Raw genomic sequence first — 27740 nt, 5'->3', positions numbered from 1 at the left:
TTCTGTCCATAATAAGAAAAGGAATATTTATTAAGATAAAGTATCAAACAGAAACCTCACATATGCAGTACATATGCAATCAGGAATCATTCAAATAACATATTTTTTTGTTTTTAAGAGGACATACCTATGCAATTTATGGCAATTTATTTGGAATAATTATGCATTATTGTGCAGTGTCACAATCCCCTTTATTTACATACAAGTAGCTCTAGTTTTGTCAGTACTTAAACTGTACAAATCACCACCAATTTCCAAGTCTATCTATGATTTCAGACAGGCCCCTCTCTACCAGAGTAGAACGTCTGGGACTGGTACTAAAGCGCCATCTGCAGGCTTCCCTCTTTAGCACAACGGACTAATGTAAACTAAAGTGCAGTGGTTCTCTCAAACATCTTTTGTCCATTCCAAGGAACCCCCCATACAAATGTATATACCCCTCGAGCACAAATGGAACCAAATAGACCCATAAGGAGGTTCAATATGTACACTCTCAGATTTACAGATCTGTGAGGGTCCATTTGGAAAGCCCTCCACGAACCCCGAGGGTCTCTGGACCCCACTTTGAGAACCACTGCTATAGGGAGAAGCAAAGGACATTAAAGGCTGCATGGGCAATATATTGATATTATTATTTTAGCTACAGTGACGTTACACCCTAGTATGTCTGAATAGGGAAAAGGAATTGACATATTGGCGGTGCATATAAAGGTAGCTTGACTACCTTTTGTGGCCTTGCGGAGCTTGGAAAAACAAACATTTGGATGGCCCATCTTAATTTTTCATGTTGCGCTAGGACAGAAATAAAATATAGCACTGTATCCGGTCCCTAACGATATCTATATCCAGGGGTGCACACAAGCGGTGTGCCAGTGCGCATGCGTCGTCAAAACGTTTGGTGCGCGGTATAGATTTGCACACCAGCTGAGAGACAGGGATTTAGAGAATGCTGACAGGCATTCAAAAGGAACTCAAATGAGATGTAAGACCACTTTTTTGAGGTTTGGGTTGTTTTCTTACCTTATTATGGTCAAACTAGTCCAGTCCAGGAGTTATTTCGCTCCGTTGTGTTGTTTATTAGCAATTTAAGAAATAAAAAATAGGGTCCATTGACTTCCATTGTAGCGGGGAAACAGCTCTCAAAGTCACTCTTTTAGCACATGAACGAACGCAACAAAAGCTGATTCTGACAGCTTATGACATCAGGAAAACTCATGCGGTTTTATTTTTAATAAAAAATGTCAACGTTGTCTTGTTTTGATTAATTTGTGTAGAACGAAGATCTGGTAGGTATGCTTACGCTAACCGAATCACTTCTGTTTTCACGTGACGCGGTACTACGATCCGATTGGTCCAACTCTAACTGCAACAATCTGGAACAGCGCACTTTATCCTCCGTTCTAAAAGTATCGTAAGCCTACAAATTTATGACTGCTTGCCGTGGGTGTCTCTGTCTGCTCGACTGCAGATGGATTTGGTGCTCTCAGCGTACAACACAGGCAGCCAGCGTGCTTCCTTGTTTACAAATGAAACCGGAAACGGAAGACCGCATTGCAGCTTCAGTGTCTCTCCAAACAAAATAGTACCTTTTATAAATATACGTTAAAACACGAAAATAAAACCGCATGAGTTTTCCTGATGTCATAAACTGTCAGAATCAGCTTTTGTTGCGTTCGTTCATGTGCTAAAAGAGTGACTTTGAGAGCTGTTTCCCCGCTACAATGTAAGTCAATGGGCTCATTGGGCTGGTATTTTTATAAAGTTATTTTCTATAAAACTGCACAATGGAGCGAATTAACTCCTGGACTGGACTAGTTTGACCATAATAAGGTAAGAAAACAACCCAAACCTCCAAAAAAGTTGTCTTACCCTTTAACGTCCTGTAAGAAGACTTAGAAATAAAACTAGTGTCTCTTATTTTGATGAGGCAGTTTCTGCACAGAAAGTCCGTTACACTTGTAAACAAGCTATGATGGATGAGCTGTCAAAGTGCTAGTCGCTAAACCTCGTTAGCGACCATGTTTACAATATGAAAACTGTCACTTAGACAATGTAGGTTACACACACTGGAATTAAACATGGAACCTGCAGGCAGCATTAGGTGAGTAATTCATTGTATATGTGTTGGACGTTTGTGGTTGTGCTATAGATAAACGGACAGGTGCTGCCAGTGGGATATACTGCTGCTTAACGACGACACTGTTTGTGACTAGGTGTACTAGTGTAGCTTTGCATCAGTTGCATCTGCCCGTGTGAAAGCAGCATAACGTTGTGGCAGGATACGAACGTCTGTACCCCCCCCCCCCCCCCCCCTCCCCGCTGTGCGCACCAAACTACATGGGCAGGTGCTCCTTTGAGTACTAGCCCAAAATAATAGTGTGCACCCCTGTCTATATCGTTCGTAATAATATTACGAACAATATAGACTTGATATCGTCTGAGATATTGTGATATGGCAAAAGTGTTGTCTTTTCCTGGTTTTTAATCACATGAATCCTATTTTATGCTTTATTTTTTCAGAAATACCATCTAGCTACTTATTGTATCTAGATCTTGAAAAAAGATTAAAAGAATAGAATAGAATCAATATCGAAGTATCTGGTCAAACAACATATATAGTGACATTAGGTTTTTGTCCATATCGCCCAGTCCTAAAGGACACACTCCACCAAACGGTCATCAGCACAGGTCATAACTATTGTATGTCCCAAACCTTCTACATGTTGTACTGGTCAGCTCCCAGGCTTTAATGTGTGCGTCTATGTGCAGGGCGTTGCTGATAATGAGCACTTGTGATCAGCTACTACCCTGGGAAAATAAAAGGAAAAAATAAACAAAAAATAGCAATTGATGTCAGGACTTGAACGCTCTTTTCCGGGTCATACTTCAGGGGCCTGCTGAGTGAGAAGACGGTGAAGTGAAGTGAAGAGAAGAGAAGAGAAGAGAAGAGAAGAGAAGGACGTTTGGTCTAGCCGTCGTCGGCCTGCAGCATCTTCTCGATCTCCTGGTCCCACTGGTCGTCCCTGTTGTCCGACTCCGTCACCACCTCGTACTCCTGGAGCTCTTGCTGGAGCTCCTTCTCCCAGTCGGCTGCTTCCTCTGAGACGCAGTGGTGGAGAAAGTACTCAATTGTTTTACTTAAGTAAACATACCAATACTGCAATTTAGAAGTACTTTGTTACAAGTGAAAGTATGGAATTGAAAATGTACTTGAGTAAAAGTACAAAAGTATCACCATCAAAATGTACTTAAAGTACTAAAAGTAAAAGTACTCATATTGCAGAATGTCCCATTTCACAAGTTCAGAATGTGTACAAAATCTATTTTCAAAATACCAAAATGTATAGCGTTGAAGTGGTTAATGCATGTTTTCTAATCAAAATTAAAATCGCCAAAGTAACTAGTAACTAAAATCTTCAAATAATTGTAATGAAGTAAAGGTACACACGTCCTAGGGAATGCAATCGAGGGATGCATTGGACGTGTGTACACGTTCTAGTGCATCCTCAATATCATCAGCCGAGGGAATATTCAGATTTTTTTCCTTTTAAAAAGCTTTTTCAGTCGGATTCTCGGCCACCGTACTTCGCTCTTCAGTCATTAGCTTACCGTTCGATTAGCTGTTAGCGCGGCAGAAAGAATGCCTCGTATCTGCTCATCTAGGGCGCTCTCCGTGGTTTTGATTTAATGGATATACTATTTATTTTGAAGGAATCCCGGCACTGATTGTGTTTAAAGTACCAAAATTAGAAAGCACTCATTATGCAGAAATTCAAAATACATTAAAAAAAATCTCTTGAAAATAGCTGTTTTGTTAAGTATTCGTTCACGAAATACTTCACTCTATGGGATGTTTCCCTTTGCGGAGCAAAAGGGCAGAAACTTCATTCATGAACTCCCCAGGGCATATGCTCCTAAAATATGCCCTGTGGGTTTAAGAGCGATGACGTAGATGCCCTGCTTCTCGAAGCATCTAGGCTGCGTCTACGTCACAGCGCGCTCATTCGCTTTTCTTCTGCCGAGCTGAAAGGACAGACTTCTGTTACTAAGTCAAGTGTTTAGGGCAATTAATACCTTAAAAATCGGACAAGAGTGCAACTCGAGTACCGTGAGGTTCCCTGATACTTGGACTTTTCTTCCGACAGAATCTTTCGCAAAAACTCTGCAGAAACAAAGCTCCTAAACGGTTCGTAAGTTCTATTATCAGAACATTTCGAAAAGACCGCCAAAAGTAGAAGGGTAACAACTAGCTTACAGCTAGCGCCGCTTAGCGGTTAGCTTAGCAAGGCGCTACCTTCTATTGTGCTATCTTTCTCGTCTCGGGGCTAACAAGCCCGCTACGGTTAGCATAGCCTCAGTCTCAACGAAGGTTCAAGGTGCTATCTTTTCTAGCGAGCTAGCTCGCTCTCGTAGCCTGTTACTCACTAGCTTAGCGCTAGCATAGCACCTTCAACGTTAAACTAGCCGGTGTTGTACGGGGCCTGTAAGCCAGTTTTCGCTAGTCTAGTTTTTCACCTAGAGACTATACGATAAGCTACCTGGTGTTTTACGAGGCCGGTAAGCCCGTTTCTCGCTAGTCTAGCTTTCACCTAAGCTACACGGCCTGGAAGCCCGTAGCAAATTAGCTTTCTTCACGTTCGTGGCCACGAAGCCCTTTCACAAAGTTAGCTAATTCCTGGTCCCCCTCTCGACGGAAAGCTACAAGCATGTCTTCCCCGGTGAGGGAGACCGCCGCCGCAGCTAGACGACGCCGAAGAGGCATCATTCCCGAGCCACAGAAGAAGTGCACTGTGGCGGGATGCGGCAACAAGATGTCCGGCTCCGACAGACACGAAGTATGTCTGTACTGCCTCGGCGTGGATCATGCACGCAATGCGCTTCTCAATTACGACGACCTATTTGGTTGCGAAAAATGCAGAAGTATGGACTTCGCCTACCTACGAGGCAGGCTGAGGCGCGTCGATGAGTTCTACAAGCAGTACACACTCGACGACCGCGAGCACGAGCACTATGGACCGAGGCAGAAGCTGGACTATACCCCAGCTCCGCCTCGCACAGCCAGAGGCTCCACTCAAGAGCGACAGGAGCGGCCTATACCGGCCCCCCGTAGCCGCGCTACAGCCACGGTCTCCTCCCAAGCAGCGGCAGACAGGGCCTCCGCGGCCCGCTACGAAGCTGACGGAGCCAGACCTAAGAGCGGCTCTCGCCCTCTGATACCTCGTCAAGTGAGTACACCAGCAACCGGGCCTCGCGGCCGCGAGATCCCGGCTACCATGGAGGAGCGCTCCGCCAGGCCGATAGCAAAGCCTCGTCTCCGCACTGCGGTCTCTACTACCTTGGCAGCTCGCCTAGAAGCCTCTCCACCACGCAGCAAGGCCCCCATTAAGGACTGGGCTGACGCTGAAGAAGGGGAAATCGACTACGACGAACTCCCCTCCTTCCAGGAGAGAGGCGACGAGCGCTATGAAGTCTTAGACGAGGGCAACTATCAAGACGACTCGTCAGAGGCAGACGAGTACACTCGCCGCCCTTTCCAGGATAGTGAAGACGACGAGGTAGAGGAAGTTCCTCCCCCCGTCGACAGACAGGTAACACCCCCACCTCAGCCTTGCTTTGTTCTCCCCAAGGATAATTCAACCCTGATGGAGATCTACAAAAGGGCTGCTATCCGCCTTGACCACGCCTGGGAGGAGACCCCCAGCGAGACGGTGAAATGGGATGGACGCAGTGATGAGTACGTCCCCCCTCCTGTACCAAAGAAGCAGGCCATTCCTCAGGCCTCAGGCTTTGAGACCTTGCTCAGCAAAGCCTGGACCGACCCTGTACCCAAGATAGAGGCCATCCACCGCCGTGGCAAAAGGTCAGCCACCGAAATGAAGGGCATGGAGAAGCTCAACCTGCTCAAAATGCCCTCCATGGACAGAGCCATGGCCTCCTACCTGGCTAACCCCCAAGCCCCAACTGTGATCCCACAGGACAAAGACCCAGTCTTCTCCAGTGCGGCAGATAAAGAAGGGTCTAAGGTCAACAGGTGGCTGTATGACCACATGACCTACGTCGCCAGGGGGCTCAACGCAGGAAGCCTTCTGCATGGATCCATGAGGGCTCTCCTGCTAGAAATGGGCAACACACCCACCCCAGAAGAACTGGCTGAGATGCGCCGCCTCGTACACGAGCTGGCCCAGCTCCAGTATGATGTCACCAAGCACACTGGAGCAGCTCTGGTGGCCTCCATCCTCCAGGAGCGGATGAGGTGGGTGAACCTCGCCCCTCTCCCCGATTCAGTGAAGAGGGACATGGTGGGGAAGAACATATCACACGAGAGCCTCTTCCATGGGGTTCTCGAAGACATGTCTGTCTCCATCCAGCAGGCAGAGACCTCCACCAAAACGATGAAGGCTCTTCAGCCACTGGCTGCCAAGGCTCCACCGGGCCGCGGCAAGGGCAAGCGTGCCCCATGGAAGCCCAGGACGTCCAGCAAGGACCCACCCGGGCCCCCGAAGGACTACTCCGGGGACAGACAGCGTCCACCGCAGGGTCCACGCACCGACCATCGCCGCTCCCCCCCGCCCTACAAGCCCAGAGGAGGAGCGTCCAGAGGCCGAGGCGCTGGGAAGCGGAAGTGACCTACATGGCAGGTCCCAGAGGGGGGTCCTAGCCTCACCCCCCCGTTCTCTCCCACAGAGTTCAAGGCCGGAGGCAGTGGTCACGGACCTCGCCTCCGAGCCGGCGTTAAAGCGCTTAAGGACGAGTGTACAGACTGCCACGGGCAGCAGTGTACACACGTACCAAAATGTTGTTATGTGCAATTCACAAAGTGTCAATGTTTTTACTTCAATAAAGTTTCAAAAAAACAAAAAAACACAAAAAACAACACAACGAACTCTGAAGGGCACAAGCCCAGCCATGGGAGAGATAACCCATACTGTAACAGCACAAGCTGTTACAGGCCGGGACCACCACGCCAAAAATTTTCTTCACTACCCGAAGAATCCACTAGAGGGAGACATTCCACACAAGGTGAGTCTTCCCCTAGGCAAACCGTCTTCATGTACCCACAGGCCACAGAGAGACGTCACAATACAGGCGGGTCTCCCCCCACACACGGGGAATCCCCTGTCACGTCATCTGTCAAAATGGCGGGAGTGCAAAGCATCATCATGGATCATGCGCACTATAGCGACCGGATACAGGCTCCAGTTCGTGTCGAAACCGCCCACTTTCGAGAGGATCTTATTCTCTCAAGCGAGGGGACAGGAAGCAGACATCTTACAGGAGGAGATCAGATCCCTCCTGCAAAAAGGTGCCATCACGGAGGTTTCTCACAACCAGGCAATGAACGGGTTTTACTCCCGCTACTTCCTGGTGAAAAAGAAAGGCGGAGGGCTCAGACCCATTTTGGATCTCAGAGCTCTCAACCGCTATTTAAAAACCTTCCGCTTCAAAATGTTGACGCCACCAGTCCTACTGCGATCAATCCGCAGAGGGGACTGGTTCACGTCAATAGACTTACAGGACGCATATTTTCACGTTCCAATATACCCACCGCACAGAAAATTTCTGCGCTTCGGGTTCAAGGGGAAAGTATACGAATACACAGTACTTCCCTTCGGAATGTCCCTGAGTCCGAGAGTCTTTGTGAAATGTACAGCAGCGGCGATAGCGCCACTGCGACAACAGGGTCTTCGTCTAGCAACCTATATAGACGATTGGCTCCTATCCGCAGACTCTCAACAAGAGGCGCTGTCACACACACACATAGTGCTCAGCCACCTCCGCTCTCTCGGATTTCAAATCAATTACGAGAAGAGCATGTTAACGCCGACACAGTCAATAGACTTCATCGGTATAACGCTAGACTCAGTCTCTTACAGAGCTCGCCTGAGCCGAGAGAGAATAGACGCAATGATACAATCGGCAACGTCTTTCAAGAAAGGACGCTCGATTCCTTTCCACATATGTCTCAGGATGGCGGGGCTAATGGCTTCCTCAATCCATTTAATCCGCCTGGCCAGGCTACACATGAGACCATTCCAGCTATGGATGAACTCTCTGCGTGTACCTATGTACCGTCGCCACCAACGGGTAGAAGTGACGTCACACTGCATACTAGCCCTACAATGGTGGATAAACAGACGGATCCTTTCAGAAGGAGTCCCCATGGGGAGACCTCTGATCAGGAAAGTGGTCACCACAGACGCAAGCATGACAGGCTGGGGAGCCACGCTGGAGGGTGCCACAGCCAGGGGGATGTGGTCAGAGCACCTACGCTCCTCCCACATCAACTATTTGGAACTGATGGCGGTTTTCCTCGCTCTGAGGCAATTCGAACCGCTCATACAGGGTTGTCACGTGCTGGTGAGAACAGACAACACAACGACGATGTGTTACATAAACAAACAAGGCGGTCTCAGGTCCCCCCGTCTTCATCAGTTAGCTCGAGAGCTCATTCTATGGAGCGACTCTCGGCTTCTGTCCATCACAGCATGTCACGTCCCCGGTATTCTGAACACAGGAGCAGACCTGCTGTCCAGAGGACCTCTCCGCTACTCAGACTGGTCTCTACACCCACAGGTGGTCACACAGATCTGGAGCAAGTACGGGACACCCGAAGTGGACCTATTCGCCACAGAAGGGAACACGACGTGCCCCCTCTTCTTCTCGATAGAGGGGCCATCGACGCTGGGACTAGACGCCCTGTCACACCGATGGCCCAAAGGCCTACTCTACGCATTTCCCCCACTGACCCTCATTCCCCCCACTCTGGACAGAGTGAGGACTCAGGGTCTGACAATGCTACTAGTAGCCCCAGCCTGGGGGGTCTGGAGGTCGGAGATAACTCACCTCCTCTACGACCAACCTTGGCAACTCCCTCTACGAGTGGATCTCCTCACTCAAGCAGGTCGGGAGATTTTTCACCCTCGCCCCCAGGACCTAGACCTATGGGTTTGGCCCGTGAGAGGGTGATGTTGTCCGACGTAGGCCTCCCTCCGAATGTCATAGCCACAATTCAGAGGGCAAGGGCTCCATCAACAAGGGCCCGCTATGATACGGCATGGCACGTCTTTGAGCAGTGGTGCTCAACACGGCCTACTCAAGTGGTCCCCTACCGAGCGTCAGTAGTGGACATTTTGACTTTCCTACAAGAGTTCCTAGACAGGGGACTAGGTCTCTCCTCGGTCAAAAACAACTTGGCAGCAATCTCAGTCTGCCATGTGGGGTTTGAAAACGAGACGGTATGGAAACACCCCCTAGTTAGGCAGTTCGTTAAGGGCGTACGAAGGGAACACAGGATCAACAGATCCCTGGTCCCCTCCTGGGATCTAACCCTAGTCCTGGAGGCCTTAACCAAGGATCCCTTCGAACCACTGACGACAGTTAGTTTGAAGAACCTGACACTGAAGGTAGCCCTCCTAGTTGCCTTGACAACTGCTAAAAGGGTCAGCGACCTACACGCCCTCTCGACCTCGCCAGAGTGCATGAGGTTCGATGACAGGTCAACCAAGGTCACTATCAAGCCCAACCCAGCCTTCATCCCCAAGAACGCTCTCTCCGTGTGCGTTCCAGTGGACCTACAGGCTTTCCACCCCCCTCCTTTTGCTTCTAATGAAGACAGGAGGTTAAACTGTCTCTGTCCAGTGAGAGCTTTACGAGCATACGTGGACAGGACGGCCCCCTTCAGGATAGGGAATCAACTATTCGTATCCTGGGGTACCAGGACCAAAGGAAAGCCTGTCACAACGGTCAGCATCTCCAATTGGATAGTGCAGACCATCCGCCTGGCTTATACTAGTCAGGGAGTGGAGCCCCCACAGGCGCTGAGGGCTCACTCCACAAGAGGCATGGCAGCATCCTGGGCACTCTGTAAGGGTGTCCCAATCCAAGAGGTCTGTACCGCAGCGAGCTGGTCCTCTCCCTCAACATTTGCCACATACTATAACCTAGACGTGGCAGCGCCCTCTGTGGCGCACGCAGTGTTGGGGGCTGCCGCACCATAATGGACCTATTAGGCCATTAAACCATGTGTAATCACATAAGTCTAGATGCCCTGGATATACCAGGCCTACATGAAGCATCTACACTGAGAATGTATATCAGCCCGAGGCTACTACCATTCTCCACCGGGACCGGGCTATCAACCAGAGGTTGCCCAGCCCTCATTAGGTTACTTTATATAGCCCTGAACACACTTGACTATTTTCAAGACACGGGAGTTCATAAGGTCCCATAGAGTGAAGTATTTCGTGAACGAATACTTAACAAAACGAAGAGGTTTCTTTAGAAACCAAGGTTTTGTAAGTAGAGTGAGCGAAATACTTCACTCGAAACACCCTTCTGTCTTGGCCCGGCAGAAGGAAAAGTGTTCGAATGAGCGCGCTGTGACGTAGACGCAGCCTAGATGCTTCGAGAAGCAGGGCATCTACGTCATCGCTCTTAAACCCACAGGGCATATTTTAGGAGCATATGCCCTGGGGAGTTCATGAATGAAGTTTCTGCCCTTTTGCTCCGCAAAGGGAAACATCCCATAGAGTGAAGTATTTCGCTCACTCTACTTACAAAACCTTGGTTTCTAAAGAAACCTCTTCGATCTACAAGCTCACAACCATCAGGGGGGGGCTTCAAGTACCCTATAACGCTTAGGAAAGTAAGGATTCTGAACATCAGGGGTGGGGGGGTTTCAAGTACCTTATAACTCTTAGGAAAGTAAGGATTCTGGCCATCAGAGGTGGGGGGGGGGGGGCTTCAAGTACCCTAACCCTTAGGAAAGTAAGGATTCTGACCATCAGTGGTGGGGGTGGGGGGGGCTTCAAGTACCCTATAACCCTTAGGAAAGTAAGGATTCTGACCATCAGGGGTGGGGGTGGGGGGGGCTTCAAGTACCCTATAACCCTTAGGAAAGTAAGGATTCTGACCATCAGGGGTGGGGGGGCTGCTCTCCTTTTTGTCCAGAACCAGCTGCTCCATCTCCTTCCTGAAGTCGTCCTGGTCGATGGACGAGGAGTCAAAGGCGTCACTCACAAATTCGGACACACCAGGGCTGGTGGACATCTCCTCGTCTTCCTCCTGAGGTGGCTGAGAGAGGACAACAACAACTTAACACCCCAATCGCCCAGGACGAAGTTCACCGTCCTTTCTATTAGTAACACCCAGCGCTCAGGACAAAGTTTTATCCAAAAGACGAAGTTTATTGATATGAAAACCGATCGCATCAACGTCACAGCCTCCACATCAACTTCTGTTGCGCAATCCTCAATGTTGCACAACAGGGGGACGTCATCGAAAATGTTCCCCTCGTTTAGCCGACGACAATGAAAATCTTAAAACGTCAATAACACACGATCTAAATCATCCTGTCCAATTCTAAGAAAAGATCCTGTATCAGATGGCCCCCCGCTGTCCAGTCGCTAGTCGCGTTAGATTTAATCATGCCTCCTGTTGTTGTCGATCGCCTTTAGAGTGTTTTGGCTACATTTAGCTGCTCCAGCCACATCCGGTATAACTTCCGGTCCGTCGGTAAAAGTGCTCCGTTGCTATAAATCGATTTTATGGATTAAATAACCCTGGGCAATCGGAGTGATGCTGGAAAAGCAACCCATGTTGGAAAAAAACCACGTGCGTGTGTGTGTGTGTGATACGATTACGTATATCCCAAGACCTGAGAGCAATTCTACAAATGCCTTTCCAATCAGTAGTTTTAACACTTTCAAGATATTTCTAAAATGTTTTAAAAAAATAGCACAATAGCAGCTCACAGAAACAGCCAACACAAAAATAAAAAAAATGACGCTTTCCCAGTTTGAATGGGATAATTATGTTCTGTTCTAACTTGGCATTCCCCTACCTACTGAGCAAATACATTTAGGAAATTGTGTTTGAAGAGCTAACTAAATCTGCCCCACTCCCAACATTTCCTATACTCAAGGCTGTGAAGAGTGGACGTAGTATTACCTTGCTTAAATTGCACCAATCCAAAAATACTTACACAGCATCAATAGAATTACATTATTTTCATCACTATAGACATAATGTGTGTCTGTCTCTGTCTTTCATAATATGACAATTTGGTATCAAATAGGCCTTAAAAAAAGTCATTAAATTGTAACTTTAGAAATATGCAGACACCCTGCAGTGTGTGCACTTACGTTGATATGTTGGTTTGTTTACTGTTGAATGACAAAACAATGTTGCACATTAAGCTAATCATCTGGGGACCCCTCCAAAATATTCTGGGGATCCTAATGTTATAGAACAGTTTGTCGATTAATACTGACAGTAATGAACTTTTAAACCGGTATTAGTTTCATTTTAGAATTATTAAAAAGGCCTTATGTAATTAAATTGTCTTGACTTTTGGCTACAGAACTTTTTTTTTTCAAGATAGAAAGGTCATCTTGGTCTTAAATTGAAGCTTAAGGATATGGAAAGTTTTCTATATACAAGTGAGGCAGTGATATTTACCATAATGTGCTGGAAAATAACCATCTTTGTTGTTATTTGTTAAGCGGAAAGTATATATTTTTGTGTTTCTGGAGATGATGTAGGTCATATTTAAGAATACAATGGTAGATAGCCCCATCTTATTCTGCTACATAACCATATGTGCCAAATGTTACACTTCCATGTGTATCTATGTAATTTTAGTGAATTATTATTTGCCTTTACACAATTTCGCCAGAGACACAATACCAAAAAAGGGGTTTTGGGGCCCCTGAAACCAAACGGCCCCGAGTTGGGGGTGGTCCCTTCATTTTGAGATGGCCCAAGGTATATGCTAACAGGAAATAATAGTGAAAAAAGGTAGCAAAAAATAGTATGAGGGCTGGGCCTAGCTCCCGGACTAAATGGAAGACATGCTGGCTTCTATGGAATCCAAATGACTGAAATCAGCCATGGCGACTGAGTATGTCAATCATAAAAAAGGTTGCTCTTACCTTCTGCATGTCACTGATGGAAACAGGTGGGGTTTTTGGTCTGACGGTTTCTGAATGATGAACATACAGCGGTTAGTTTTATAGGTTTCTGAATGATGAACATACAGAGGTTAGTTTTATAGGTTTCTGAATGATGAACATACAGCGGTTAGTTTTATAGGTTTCTGAATGATGAACATACAGAGGTTAGTTTTATAGGTTTCTGAATGATGAACATACAGCGGTTGGTTTTATAGGTTTCTGAATGATGAACATACAGAGGTTAGTTTTATAGGTTTCTGAATGATGAACATACAGCGGTTAGTTTTATAGGTTTCTGAATGATGAACATACAGCGGTTGGTTTTATAGGTTTCTGAATGATGAACATACAGAGGTTAGTTTTATAGGTTTCTGAATGATGAACATACAGCGGTTAGTTTTATAGGTTTCTGAATGATGAACATACAGAGGTTAGTTTTATAGGTTTCTGAATGATGAACATACAGCGGTTGGTTTTATAGGTTTCTGAATGATGAACATACAGAGGTTAGTTTTATAGGTTTCTGAATGATGAACATACAGCCGTTAGTTTTATAGGTTTCTGAATGGTGAACATACAGCCGTTAGTTTTATAGGTTTCTGAATGATGAACATACAGCCGTTAGTTTTATAGGTTTCTGAATGATGAACATACAGAGGTTAGTTTTATAGGTTTCTGAATGATGAACATACAGCCGTTAGTTTTATAGGTTTCTGAATGATGATCATACAGCAGTTAATTTTATAGGTTTCTGAATGATGAACATACAGCCGTTAGTTTTATAGGTTTCTGAATGATGAACATACAGAGGTTAGTTTTATAGGTTTCTGAATGATGAACATAGAGGTTCGTTTTATAGGTTGAGGCGCTGCCATTGGATTTGTTTGAATTTTCGTTTTTTTCATGTCATATGAAAGCAGGGAATCATATCTTCAAATTGACATATTGGTTGTTCAGTTTGACCCACCAGTTTTAGAAATATGGCTTATAGAGTAATGTCTTGCAAAAAACAGCGAGTGGAGAAAACAGGCTTGAAAGGTTCACTTCTGTGGTCTCTAACATTACACCTAGCTACATGTTAAAAATGTATTTCATATTTACATGTCGATTTCAGCTCTGCCACTTATTTCAGACATGCTCTAGTATGTGAAGAGTCTGCCTGTGCTATGAACTCATTTTGGAAAAAAAAGTGTTCTCCTCTGGAGTTTGCGCAATGGCAGGCTCTCAGTCAAATCTGGTCACATGTGAAAGTATGATGTTGTAGGACACGCTGGAAATGTCCTACATACTGCCGACCAGGCGAAGAAATCACATATTGAGGTTTCTAACCTTTGCTTTTATGAAATATCTGAGACCATTAGGGTATTTTTTATGATAGATGCTTCTGAACATATTGCTAGTTTGACCACTTCAAATGCTCTAATCTTAAAGGAGAATTTCAGACTAGCCATAAATGCACTTTTGCACAAAATAACACCTGGACCTCTTTGGTGGGGACATAACTACAAATAAAAGTAAGAAAGCCTTCTAGTATGAAATTCTCCTTTAAAATAATAACTGAAACTAGCCTATTCTACAAGTAATGCACTGAGAGCATGTACAGTAGGCTACAGTATCTGCTTCCATAGAAAACATGATGGCTTAGTATATAATAGGTAGGCTAGTGCTCTAGTAGTTAGGTGGTTTGTAGTAGTAGTAGTAGTAGTAGTAGTAGCAGTGTTGTTTTCGTCAACTAATACTATGACGAAAAATGTTCGCCGACTAACTTTTTTCACTTACGAAAACTAAATGAAAACTAAGCTATGATGACTAAAACTGAGACTAAATATACTGACAATTTCGTCAACAAATAAAAACCAGACTAAAATGTTAGGAAGGGACTAGTGGACAAGAGATCCACTATCAGTCATTTTATATTTGGTTGCATGCTGAAAATAGCTGATCTACAAGCTCACAACACGTCGCACTGCAACGCGTTGTGAGCTTGTAGATCGGCTATTTTCAGCAAGTGTAAAATCAGCCATTACGACGGCATCAAGGCCCACCAAAATACATATTAGTCGACTAAATCAACCGTAGATTTAGTCGACTAAAACTAGAGCAACACTAAAACATTCCAGGTGACTAAAATGTGACTGAAACTAAATGAAAACTATTCAAAAGACTATGACTAAAACTAAAATCAAATTGTGCTGACAAAAACAACACTGAGTAGTAGTAGTATGTTGTATCTGAATATTGAAATGCAGACGGGACATCCTGTTCTCTAGTATGTTGAATCCATTGTATTGAAATGCAGACCTGGGAGAGGGACATCCTGTTCTCTGTCTTGTCCATCGTTGTGCATCTGTTGCTGGGCAGCCAGAGCAGTGAGCTGCGCTGACTGCTTGATCAGAGACACCCGGTAGAAATAGTTCCTCCAGAACGCATCCTCCTTCACACTGTAGCAGAAGACACACACACACACACACACACACACACACACACACACACACACACACACACACACACACACACACACACACACACACACACACACACACACACACACACACACACACACACACACACACACACACACACACACACACACACACACACACACACACGTTTCTATATCAGTGGTTCTCAAACTATTTCATGTCAAGGACCCCAGAATTATATGTATCTGAAAGAATATATTTAAAAGATTTGAGACACATTTTTACAATTTTTCAAAAATAGCAGACCTACAAGCTCAAAGCAGATCTACAAGCTCATAACAGATCTACAAGCTCATAGCGCGGCACCGAGTGCTGCACTATGAGCTTGTAGATCTGCTATTTTTCAATAGCTAAAGTATAACATAATGATTAAAACACCAACAGGGGTTACCGTACAGAATGGGTTAACACCACCCTTGTGACAGGCACCTCTCACAAGGCACCAGCCAGTAGCAGTTGCTAGTGCCTCTACAGTCTCCTCCACCAGACTTCCCTCCTCCGAGCGCGGCACATTATGCACCACGTATATCCGGATATAAACCACAATGCATTTGGACATCTAGACTCCAGCCACCGGTTGGTGGTGGACACTAGGTACTTTACCCCTATGCCACCCGATCGCCCCAGCCCAATTTATAGTTAGGCACTTCATGGCCCGGCTCCTAATTACATTTTAGAGTTATTGTCTCCACCAGCCGAAGGCTAGGGGAGAGTATGTTTTGCACTCCGTCCGTCCGTTTGTGTGTCCGTCCGTCCGTCCGTCCGTCCGTGTGTCCGTGACCAGCTAATCTCGGCCACCGTTAACCCGGTCGATGCCAAATTTTGCACACACACTCCCTGGATGCCAACGATGAACCTCTGCCCCAAACTTTCCAGAACGGCCTGTTATAGCGCCACCAGGAGGCCGCTTTGAGGAGGCCGCTTTGTGCTAAACAAGTTTTTGCACAGTACACCTACAGATTTTGTCCAAACATCACGCAAATTGGTACACAGTCTCTCTAGAGCCATTCGACAAAACCAGTCTTTCAGATTTCCAGAACGGCCTGTTATAGCGCCACCAGGAGGCCGCTTTGTGCAAAACAAACAAAATGCTGCAAATCATGAACACATCGCGTGATTTCCGTGAAATTGTGCACCCACATTCCCACTAGGCCCAGGACAAAATGCCACATGAACAATTTCAACTCAGCCTCAAGGTGGCGCTATAACTGGCAGAAAAGTGTTTTTACCTCTAACTGCACGGATCTGTGGATAACTTTGTATGCCAACTCCCTAGAGGCCAAGGAAAAACCTTTGTCTGGAATTTTTCACATCTGCTCTTTATAGCGCCACCAGGAGGCCGACATATGTAAAACACATTTTCTATTATTACTCCTTTTTTTTTATCCAAATTTCACACAAATCGGTACACATGATCTCCATAGTCATGTGATCAACACAGGTTTGTTTGATTTCTCATATTCCATCCTGATTGACCACGATTGCCTAGCAAATGTAGCAAATGGCCACAACTCCTCAATGCAGCGTCCGATTCATTGCGATGAAACTGTGCACGCATATTCCCACTAGCCTGAGGAAGAATCCTGGTGGAGACCTGTGCCGATTGGCACTTTATCTAGTTAGCTTATGCAGCCGCAGGGCCTCAGGCGGAAACCTGCTGGTTGTTCCCGAGTCCAGGCTGAAGACAAATGGTGACTGTGTCTTTGCCGTCAGGCCTTCTCCACTCTGGAACGGCCTGCCCGAGGACCTCGGTCCAATAAATCACCGTCTTTTAAACGTTGATCAAAATAACAATTATTCTACATTCTCTAATTGTGTAGACATTCTCTAATTGTTCGATTGTTCGGGACACTGTGGGTGTTGCTCCCTCCTCCGTGTCATCAGTGCCCATACCCGAGGCGGGGTTGGCGAAAGGGACTTTCTGTGTGGAGTTTGCATGTTCTCCCCGTGTCTCCTAAAGGCTCATACATAGTCTGGATTTTCGGTGGTTAGGTGACCACCGAACTACAACATGACGTCACGAGCCGCAGTGAAGAGCAAACCACTGCCACCGCTCCAGCCCTTCTCTGTTTTTACTCACCACCGCTCAACGTTATTTCAGCTCCGGTGGTCACCTCAACACCGGAGCGGTGGTCACCTCACCACCAAAAATCCAGACTATGAATAGGCCTTAAGGTAGCCTTAAGGTACCCTCACAAAAAACATACAGTAATCCTGGTCTCTAAACTACCTCCCCCTGGCCAGCCGGGGCGCCTGATGGAGGGGAAAGGATCTGGTCGGAACAACGTGTTCCTTGCATGCAGCTTGGACTCCTCATGCATAGAAGGAAGCATGAGGTCAGTCCGCTTCCCCCCCAGGTTGGCAGAGGAAGTGTAGCGCCCAGGATTACATTAGATAATTGACACTGGGTGAAGAAATGGGTTGCAAAATCGTGAGATAAAAATGTTCTGTCTATGGGAAGTTGCACATCTTGCTCGCAAGATGGCCGCGGTCTGAATATCGTCAATTGTAGGCATTCATACATACAGTATCGTCTCTGTTGGGTGGAAGCCTTATGCCCAAAACAGTTTTCCGTTCAGGATTCTAATAAAAAAATAGCAGATCAGTTTTGTTTCTTGTTTTGTTTTAATGTCTCTTTTCTTTTTACTCCTGGGGAAAAGAAAATTCAGGAATTTGAGTTGGTCTGTCTTGTCACGTCTTCTAACCTTGTTTTCGTGTGACGCTGTAGTATGATCAAGTATAGTGCTTTAATTTACAAAAGAAATGTAAAAAAAATGGATGAGATGTTTCTGCCTGACAGCAACGATATGAATTGCGCACGCACACACGCACAGAGAGAGAGAGTTGTGCTGGAGGACTGACTGTTTGGGAACGAGGTCGAAGCGCATGCGGTTGAGCAGCTCGTCTTCCTCCAGCATCACGGCAGCCAGAGGATACATCTGCTCCAGGTCAAAGTGGAACTGCACACCTGCAGGAGGGTCGCGCAGGAAGTTCCTCCTGTCCTGAAGTCATGGAATAAAGCAAAAATAAATAAATAACCTATTTGCTTTTATAAAATTTGTAAGGCCATTCATGTTCATGGAAGATGCTTCTAAACGAGTATTCAATTCCATAGTTTGATCACTTCAAATACCCTTTAATATTAAAATAACTATTAAATGACCAGAAAAAGCCGATCTACAAGCTCACAACACGTCTCACTGTGACGTGTTGTGAGCTTGTAGATCGGCGTATTGTGAGCTTGGGGGGTACGCACGCACACACAGCTTGGGGAGTTTGGGCCGCAGTCAGTCAGTCAGTCATATTTGATACAGTCTGTTTCTTCTACCGATATTGACGTCAGACTTCGACGCTCTATATATTATATTGTTTATACTGATGCTACGTTCTTGGATAAAGAACGTCTGCTAAATGCCTGAATTGTAAATTGTACTCTCTCAGAGTCAACACACTTTAACCCATTCTGACCTGAGATCAGATTCATACGAGTTTTCCACTGGACACACACTGGTCTGATTAACCCATTCTGACCTGAGATCAGATTCTAAAAATGTCAGTCGTTCTTCGATTTTTCAAAAAATGGCAGACCTACAAGCTCGTATATGAGCTTGTAGATCTGCTATTTTTCAATAGCTAAAGCATAACATGATGCTAACACCAAAATGGTTGCCCGTTCAGAATGGGTTAAGAACTTGGGCTCTAGAGACAACTCCTTTGTGATAGGGGCGGAAACCTGAAAGTGAGTGACAGGTGCATATCTGGTTGCCTGGCAACATGAAGACAGACAGCTCTGCTCTCTGACTGCGCAAAAAGAAAGGGCAGTGCCAGTGCACACGCCCCTGTGGTTCTCTGCCCGCCATCAGTCCCTGGCTTAATTTTTGGGTATTCCTTCCTTCCTTTTTTGCAATATTTTAAAACATTGTCTAAAAACTAAAAAAAAACGAACCTTTTTCCAAATACATTTCATAAACAACATAAAAAAATCAAAGCTATAAAACATTCTAAGAAATTGGCTATTTTCACTAGTTTGGGTCCTCGGGGGAGACATGACATTTCCCTTTCGGGGTCTCCAGCTAAAACGTTTGGGGGTCACTGCCATATACAGCACAGTTCCACAGGCACATGTTGACACCACCATGCAATATATGAACTGCAGTACTCACAGCAGACAGAGCCAGGATCTGTTGTTGAATGGTCTCCTCCTCATTGTAACCAACCCAGGGAGGTACTGCCGAGTCTGCGCGCGCGCGCACGCACGCACGCACGCACGTGCACACACACACATGCGCGCGCACACACACACACGCACACACACACACACACACACACACACACACACACACACACACACACACACACACACACACACACACACACACACACACACACACACACACACACACACACACACACACACACACACACACACACACACACACACACACACACACACACACACACACACACACACCTATTACGTTTCCGCAGGTCATAGAGAAATGCCCTTCAGGAAACGAGGAATAAAGAGCTAGTTGTGTTCGCACTAGATGCTGTCAGAGCTTAACTGGCTCTGTGCATAGAAAGTGCGTTTTAAAATTGTTCAAAAGACCTATCTATAAGCTAAGAACTTGTCGATCGGCTAGTTGTTGAACTATTTTAAAATGTTTTTCAAGATAGTAAAATATGGCAAAGAAGTTTAGGGATAAAGGGTAAGATAAGGCCTTAACTGTCGTTTCCCTTTTCTAGAAAGTGACCAAACCATTCCCAGTCCCGGGTCAGTTTTGCATCATTTGTAACAGTTTACTGGTACTAGATCCCACGAGTGTGTGTTGCTGGGACAGAGAAAGGTTGAGAATAATGTAGATTTCCTTCAGATTTGTCCCTCTATGCCTGGGTCCAATATTTAGTTCTGTGACCATGGGGGCTAAAGATTGGTCCAGAAGCTGTGTTCACGTTCACTCTTCCGTCGGAAATAATAAGACTCAACCTGGACATCCAGGTGAAAGTGGTTAAGTAACGAGAAGAACACAAAAGGATAAGGACATTTGACGTGCTTTCATTCTTACCTGATTTCTTAGATTTATTTTCCTGGACAAACTTCTCTTGTTCCTTTTGGAAATCTCCCAGGAAAGTCTGGACACGCACGCACGCACGCACGCACGCACGCACGCACGCACGCACGCACGCACGCACGCACGCACGCACGCACACACACACACACACACATGCACACACGCACACACGCACACACACACACACACACACACACACGAGAGAGGTTAGAGCCTGTCCGAAAAGGTCTCATCTCACACTAAACACACTGCAAAAATTACGATTTCGCCACTCACCAATACTATTTCCCCCGGAAGGAAATATCTGGTCAATGGGGATTTTCTATTGGCAAAATCTGCAGAGGGTGCAGTGGAGTAAGAAACATATTTTTTTTCTTCCACCGAAATATTGTATTTTCTGCCCAAAAAGTGCATTTTCTACGTGTGGTGGGGAAAGTACACTATCAACTCCACAAAACCGACATTGTATTGGTGAGCGTTCTTGTTATTTTTGCAGCAGTCAAAGTCATACGATTTCATGCGTGCGCAGGAAGTTTAAAGTACCATAGCGTTAAGGAAACGTTATCCTAATGCTATGGACCAGAGCTAGAGTTAGTCATAATAATAGTATAATAATCTAGTCATAATACCAGTAAGCCGCCTTGACATCGAGAAGCAACCACACCCTAAAAGGGTGAAGTTGCGGGAACACATCAGCCTGGGCGAGCGCTGGCGTCAGATCAACATATGGAATGAATTCTGTACTGGCCATATATGGAGCGTGTCTTGAACATGGTTTGATGAGATCAGGTCAACATATGGAATGTCAGAACAGGTCAGCTCCATATATGGAGATCTAAGGGTGGCAGCGGGTCAGTGTATTGAGTGTCCAGAGTTTGATGAGGTCAGATCAACATATGGAATGAATTCTGTATTGGCCATATCACGAGGCGTGACGGACGGACAGACTGACTGACAGGCTTTGCAGGTTTTCATAGTAAACATAGTAAACTGTTTCACTGTACAAGCCAATTGTACTTAGACATGCATGGCTTAATCTTTGATACAAGCATACAGGATCAACAATGTAGGCCTCCTGTTTCCGCGCACATGCATGTGAGATTGAAAACAACCTCAAGGCACATTCCAACTGTTCCACTGGCATCATGTTCCACATGTTGCCAGACAAGTCTTTTAAGAATATAACTTGGAAAAGGAATGCAGGAACTTTTCGTCTCAAACAATTGTCTCTTTAGTTTACAGGGTGCACGGTCCTAGGGTTGGGTGACGATACGAATACATCGTCAATCGCGAATATACGAATCCAATCGCCGAATATCTTTATTAGGCGATTTCTCGGGACGATTTAGCCCAGATAACCTGTAAAGTGTGAGCAACATGTGAATCAATTTGGCCCAGCAAAGTAGTAACAGCGGCCGGGTGGAAATCCCCCGTTATAATGGTATGCTCCCACAGTCCCCGCACTCAGCACTGTCAGCAGCCAGCATCGGGCACCGCGGCACGGCACTTACGGCAGCCTGGCTGGGAGCCGAGGGAGGCTGTAGCCTACATGTTGTTTAAGCTCCGGAGTCCAGACCCATGCAGTTTAATAATATACAGTCACAACAGAATGCACACTGCTGTCTCGTGTCTCATCACAATCCCAATGCGCCACCCGTGAGTGGCGGGGGGGAAAATAAAAAAACTGTCTACTAGTGTTAGTGTATAGGCACGGGGATCATTCATTAGCTTAGCGCTTAGCTTAGCGTGTAGCCCCTACTGGTGCAACCCACTGATTGAACTTCATCTCCGCCTGTAATCCAAGTTATTTTTATTGACAACGTGAACTAACCCCGACACCAGCGCTGCAAAAATAGACAGATCTACAAGCTCTCAACGCGTAGCGAATGGCACTGCAAAAACAGGCAGGACGCGATGCAGGCCCGGCGCCACGGTGGGGCAAAGGGGGTGTTTGCCCCCCTAAATCAACCTCTTTGCCCCCTTAGATCAAATAGTTACAGACAAAACAATGGTACATTTCCAGGCATTGAAAGGAAGGAAGCCAACGAAATTGTGCGCCTCTGCCCTCTATAGATATGCAAATGTGGCGCATTGTCTTCATGTCCAATACCTGCCCCCGATTGCCCCCTCTGTCATTTCATCCTGGCGCCGGGCCTGACGCGATGCCTTGAGAGCCTGTGTGGATCAGCCCGGCCGCAGCAGCTTGTGGGCAGCTCCGATCCGAGCCTCCGACGACCGGTGCGGGGAGGCAAGGGAGCAAGTTACCCTGGCTGCGCAGCTGCGCTGCAGTCTGCAGAAACAGACTGATCTACAAGCTCTCAACGCCTAGCGAACGGAGCTGCGAAAACAGGCAGGACGCGGCGCCTTGAGAGCTTGTATATCTGGCTTTTTTGCGACCTGCAGTGAGCTGTTCTCACTTTACTTTTATGACACGAATACATCGTTAATCGGCGAATATTGGTCAGACGATTGGCGGTTGAAAAAAAGTGGCATATCGCCCAACCTTACACGGTCCACAGAGTTCCAAATCGAATAACATAAAAAGGATCACCGCCACGCACCCACTTAAAAAAATGTCTTCTAAATCAGTCTCTCTCTCTCTCTCTCTCTCTCTCAGAATATACATGCCTTGTCAATGATGCCATCAATCTTTCCTTCCTCCACACTCTTCTTGATGGTCTGAGCAGTCCCAGCTACAGACTCAGAGATCTTCTTGGAGGCAGAAGAGGCGAAAGTGAAGATGTAGTCTGCAAACAGAAAAATGTTGTAATCAATCTTTTGTCAATTATTATTTTTTGGGCTAGTGAATTGTACAGTATGTGTAATATGTGAGCTTACCATAATCATAATTCCATCATATTCAAGGGCTTTAGAATAGAAATGAAACAGCAGACACTTGATGCAGTCAATGCATCAAGGAAGGCAGTTTCTGCACTGTCAAATAAGTCTCCATCTATTCTAAGATAGCATCTTAAATAACAGTTGTGAAAGGGTGGTTGTGACTTTGACTGAAAAGTTTTAATACAAATGGTTTCAATGGCATCTAAATGTAAGATTATGTATATGCTAATCTCCCTCCGAAGGGGTACCTGGGACAAACAAGTTTGGCAATCCCTGGTTTACAGGAAAGGGGAGAAAGAACAGAGGTCAGAAAGTCCAGTGGTTTTCAAACGTGTTGTGCAAGGCACACTGATGGGTGAATGAAAATCTCAAAGCATGTTTGGAGTGAAAGGAGAAAATTGCATTTTTTTTTTTTTTTTATTAAAACTGCCAGCCTAACATTGGATTGATCCTTCTGCCAGCATATGTTTAAATTCGTCATTTTAATGCCAAAAGAAAAATCTGTGATATAGTATATACAGCTAATTCTCACACGGCAATCATATAGTAATATATATTATTGCCACCAGGTGGCGGGAACTCACCATTATGCCTATTTTGACCAAATAGAGCTAATCTGGCGATGTCATTTCCGGTTCTACGGATCACAACATCCACTAGCTTTCTGCAGTCAGACAGACAATCTGATGTCAAATTAAGCTCTAATCAAGCCCAAAAGATCGCATTTTACGCAGCGATGCACATAAAGATGGCGCGCGTGCACGATCGCCCGTTCACGTGCGGATTTCGGCCGGTTTTTGGTAGATTACATCAGCCGTTGTTACATTTTCTACATTTTCTTATTATTATGTTCCCGATTTCAGGGGAGTGTCATTACGTCATGCACGTCACTGGCCATGATGGATTTATGGCTTTCACTACGTCAGGCACGTCACTGGCCATAAGCGGGTTAATAAGAAATCACACCCATGTGAAGCAAGTGGTACAACTCCGTGTGGGGGTCCCCGGGGGACCCGCAGGAACGCGCCCAGGGTGCCGGCCCGGTTCCGGCGAGCCGCCCCGCGTCCGAAATGGTCGAGAAATGACAGAGTTACCATGTGGGGGTCCCCAGGGGGTCCCTCTACTGTACTGTACTGTACTGTACTGTACTGTACTGTACTGATACACCTGAAATTATCATATATACAGTTAATATGTATGTGTGTGTTAGGCTGCACAACAGTAGCACTTGGTTTTGCAAACCAACCAAATGCAATTTCCGTGCTCAGACCCAAGTAGCCAGGCAGGCAGGCAGGCAACCAGGCAGGCAGGCAGGCACACACACACACACAAAAGCTACTTAAGAAAGAGGTTGCACCACTTAAAAACACATACATATTTAGTTGACAGAGTCCCCCACAAGTCTACACTAGACCCCTTCCTTTTTACCCCTCTACACATTTTCACTGAATGTGGAAACGCTTGGGTTCATGTGGTTACAATTATAATAGTTGCACATGTTACAACACACTGTACTTAAGGTGTGGTTGTCACAAAATCAAAGGCACACCTGGACTTGTCTCATGAAGGACCAGTGTGCCTCATCACACTGTTTGAGTATGATGATTGATGTATGTATGATTCTTGATGACTATTTTGATGTATTTGATGTATCACCCAGGGGTGGGTCGATATATGGTGATGAATACCGTAGTATTGTGATACAATGTCTCCACAGTATGCCTTTTCAGAGATATTGTATATGTCGAGATACAATGAATGTGCATTTCATGACTTGCAGTTTTATACCTTAATTTATACTTGTAGAAGTAGTTGTGTTGTTAGCCAAAATTAATAACTATTTTGGTCTAAATGTTCTGTTACTCCTTTTTCTTTTAGTTTGTTACCTTGTAGGTGGTTGAACAATAACCCTAAAAAAAACGCTTGAACAAATATTGTGATAATATCATGTATCATGATACTGCTTGAAAGTATATCGTGATATCATATTTTTCCATATGGCCCATCAGTATCACCATGTTTATTGTACAGTAAATCGCTCTGGATTAAGAGCGTCTGCTAAATGCCTAAATTGTAAATCGTAGTACATGCATTGCATGTATCGCATACCCCATGTACAGTATGGTAGCTTAGTTTAGTTCAAATGTATAGATAGGGCTGGGCAATGACAAATTAAAATGTCACAACATTTTGTGGTAGGGATGACTATTATGGTGCTTCCACAAAAGTATTATTATTATTATTATCATCATCATTTACACAGTTTTGATAAATATAAATAATAGTTAAATATGACAATACCTCTATAACCAAGAGTGGGTAAAACAAATAATATAACTTACCACAGAGTAGAGTGGTAAGTTCATAAAATTGCATCACTTTACTGTCTGTATTAGTATTCCAAATGAAATCCTTCTAGGTTCAAATTGTATAATTTTATAGTTGGATTTGCATTGCTATAGGACAGACTGGACAAGTTTATTTCTAGTAGACATACTGCAGTGTTTGTGAATAATCAGTACACAGTAAAAAAGAAAAAGAAAACTTGCACAGGTACAGAGTTAAATGGGTTCCACAGGGATAGATGATAAAATAACACCAAATAAAACAAGTCTATAGTGGTGTAATTATGTTGCTATAGGAAGTACTAGTAGGAACAGACTGGGTGTCACCAGGTTACCTTGATAGTCTGGTTCCCAAACCTTTCCATCTCAAGGACCCCAAATTGACACTCATTAGCCCCGCGGACCCCCACTTGACCCCAATAAGAGAAGGTTTTTATGACTCTATAGTCATAAAGATCTTCTCTTATTGGGGTCCCTGGCATATCTATAGCAGTGATTTTCAACTCGTTTAATTTCAAGGACCCCCAGTTTGACATGCATTAGTATACGGACCCCCATTTAATAGCATTTTTATCTCTGGGACCCCCAATTTAAATTGTAAAACCAATGCTAATTTAACTAACCAACTGTGTACAAATGGAACCTGTGTACAAATGGAACCAAATGGAAAAGGAAAGGAAAGGTACTATGTTTACCCAGGGTAACTTGACTAAGCTCAATAACTTGTTTACAGCCAGGCCCTGCTCATAGAACATTCCATGGTAGAGGTTCAATGCCTTGTCCAAGGGCACTTCAGCGGTGGTAATTTTAACGTGCCGGTCCGGGGATACGAACTAGCGACCTTCCGATATCAAGACCGCTCCGCAAACCGTTAGTCCACCGCTGACCGGTTTGGTTCCAAATTATCATTTAGCTGGGGACCCCTGGAACTCCCTCAAGGACCCCTGGGGGTCCCTGGACCCCACTTTGGGAACCACTGGTCTAATCATTCTAAAATATCCCAAGTTCATATCCTGTTAATGCAATGTTTGTGAACACATTAGAATCCTGAGTAGGCCTATGCTGTGCAGTACTGTCTTTGACCTATTTTAACATCTCAAATGAAGAAGACATGCAGACTTGCAGTTTCAGTATTCATAGAACAAAGTAGCCATAGAGAGAGTGTGCAAATTGTCCAAATATTCGGTTCTGTTTTCTTAAGACAGTTATTTCTCCTTGTTAGGCATTATCTGATTCTGGACCAACTATTAAAATGGGGTTTTATTAATACCACTATTATAGGAATGATCTGACTCTTATCTCCTTATCAGTCCAAAACATTCGGGTTTCTTACCAAGTTACCACTCAGTCCTTTATTCTGTTATAGGATTGATTGATTGATTGATTGATTGATTGATTGATTGAAGTATTTATTAACAGTTTGGATAATTACAGTACATTCCAAGCACAACTCGATACAAAAACTGTTAACTGTGGACGACACCATGAAATAAAACATTAGGCCTACACTTGTTTACAACAGGATCCACCATTTTCAATTCATCATAATAAAGAGACGTATACAAATATACACTTCTATATAGCCCAGAATGATCTGACTCATGATCAGTCCTAAGAAAAGTTAACGTTCGGGTTTTCTTATTCTTACCACTCAGTCCTTTATTATTCTCCTGCGTAGGATCCGACTCTGGATCAGCTGCTTGCTGTTTGTTGACTTCGTTCTGTGTTTGAACAATCTTCTCCTCCTGACTCTGTGCTGTCTGTTGTTGTTCCTCCACAGACACCACGGACCCCTTGTTGTGGTGGTCCTCCAGGCCCAGCCACGCCCCCCAGCCCTTCAACATCCTGACGATGAGCAACCGTTGTTGTGTTTTCTGACTATGGAAACGTAACGTAAATAAAGAGCTAAAGTAAACAATGATCCGCACTACACACTGACTGACTCGATGTTTTTCTAGATATGATGTTGTGACGTAAGCAGGAAGTTTGGTGATGAGGGGTTATTCTTCTTCTTCTTAGCTTTTTTTCTGCATACATATAGCTGTC

General features: G+C 45.1%; 1 protein-coding gene across 1 annotated transcript; it reads right to left on the bottom strand.

The window, feature by feature from the left end:
* syap1 (synapse associated protein 1) lies at positions 1–27642 on the bottom strand. The gene is made up of 9 exons (XM_083794399.1): positions 27343–27642; positions 23137–23255; positions 20503–20569; positions 19600–19673; positions 18299–18438; positions 15255–15394; positions 12933–12982; positions 10914–11073; positions 1–3099 (listed from the first exon to the last, which is right to left on the bottom strand). The coding sequence occupies exons 1-9, from the start codon at positions 27536–27538 to the stop codon at positions 2969–2971; spliced, it is 1077 nt and encodes a 358-aa protein (XP_083650525.1). The 5' UTR covers positions 27539–27642; the 3' UTR covers positions 1–2968.
* Positions 27643–27740: the final 98 nt, after the last annotated feature.

This window comes from Protomyctophum parallelum (assembly GCF_964188405.1).
Source record: "Protomyctophum parallelum genome assembly, chromosome: 2".
NCBI lineage: Eukaryota > Metazoa > Chordata > Actinopteri > Myctophiformes > Myctophidae > Protomyctophum > Protomyctophum parallelum.
Note: the sequence above shows the minus strand (reverse complement) of the source record. Positions and strands in the feature narration are given on the sequence as shown.

Excerpts from the sequence above, each read along its gene's own strand:
- syap1 (XM_083794399.1), bottom strand. The coding sequence starts at position 27,538 with ATGTTGAAGGGCTGGGGGGCGTGGCTGGGCCTGGAGGACCACCACAAC. Across the intron at positions 20,570-23,136 it reads TTGATGGCATCATTGACAAG|ACTTTCCTGGGAGATTTCCA; the intron begins GCATGTATATTC and ends GTGCGTGTCCAG. Across the intron at positions 11,074-12,932 it reads CCATCAGTGACATGCAGAAG|CCACCTCAGGAGGAAGACGA; the intron begins GTAAGAGCAACC and ends GTCCTCTCTCAG.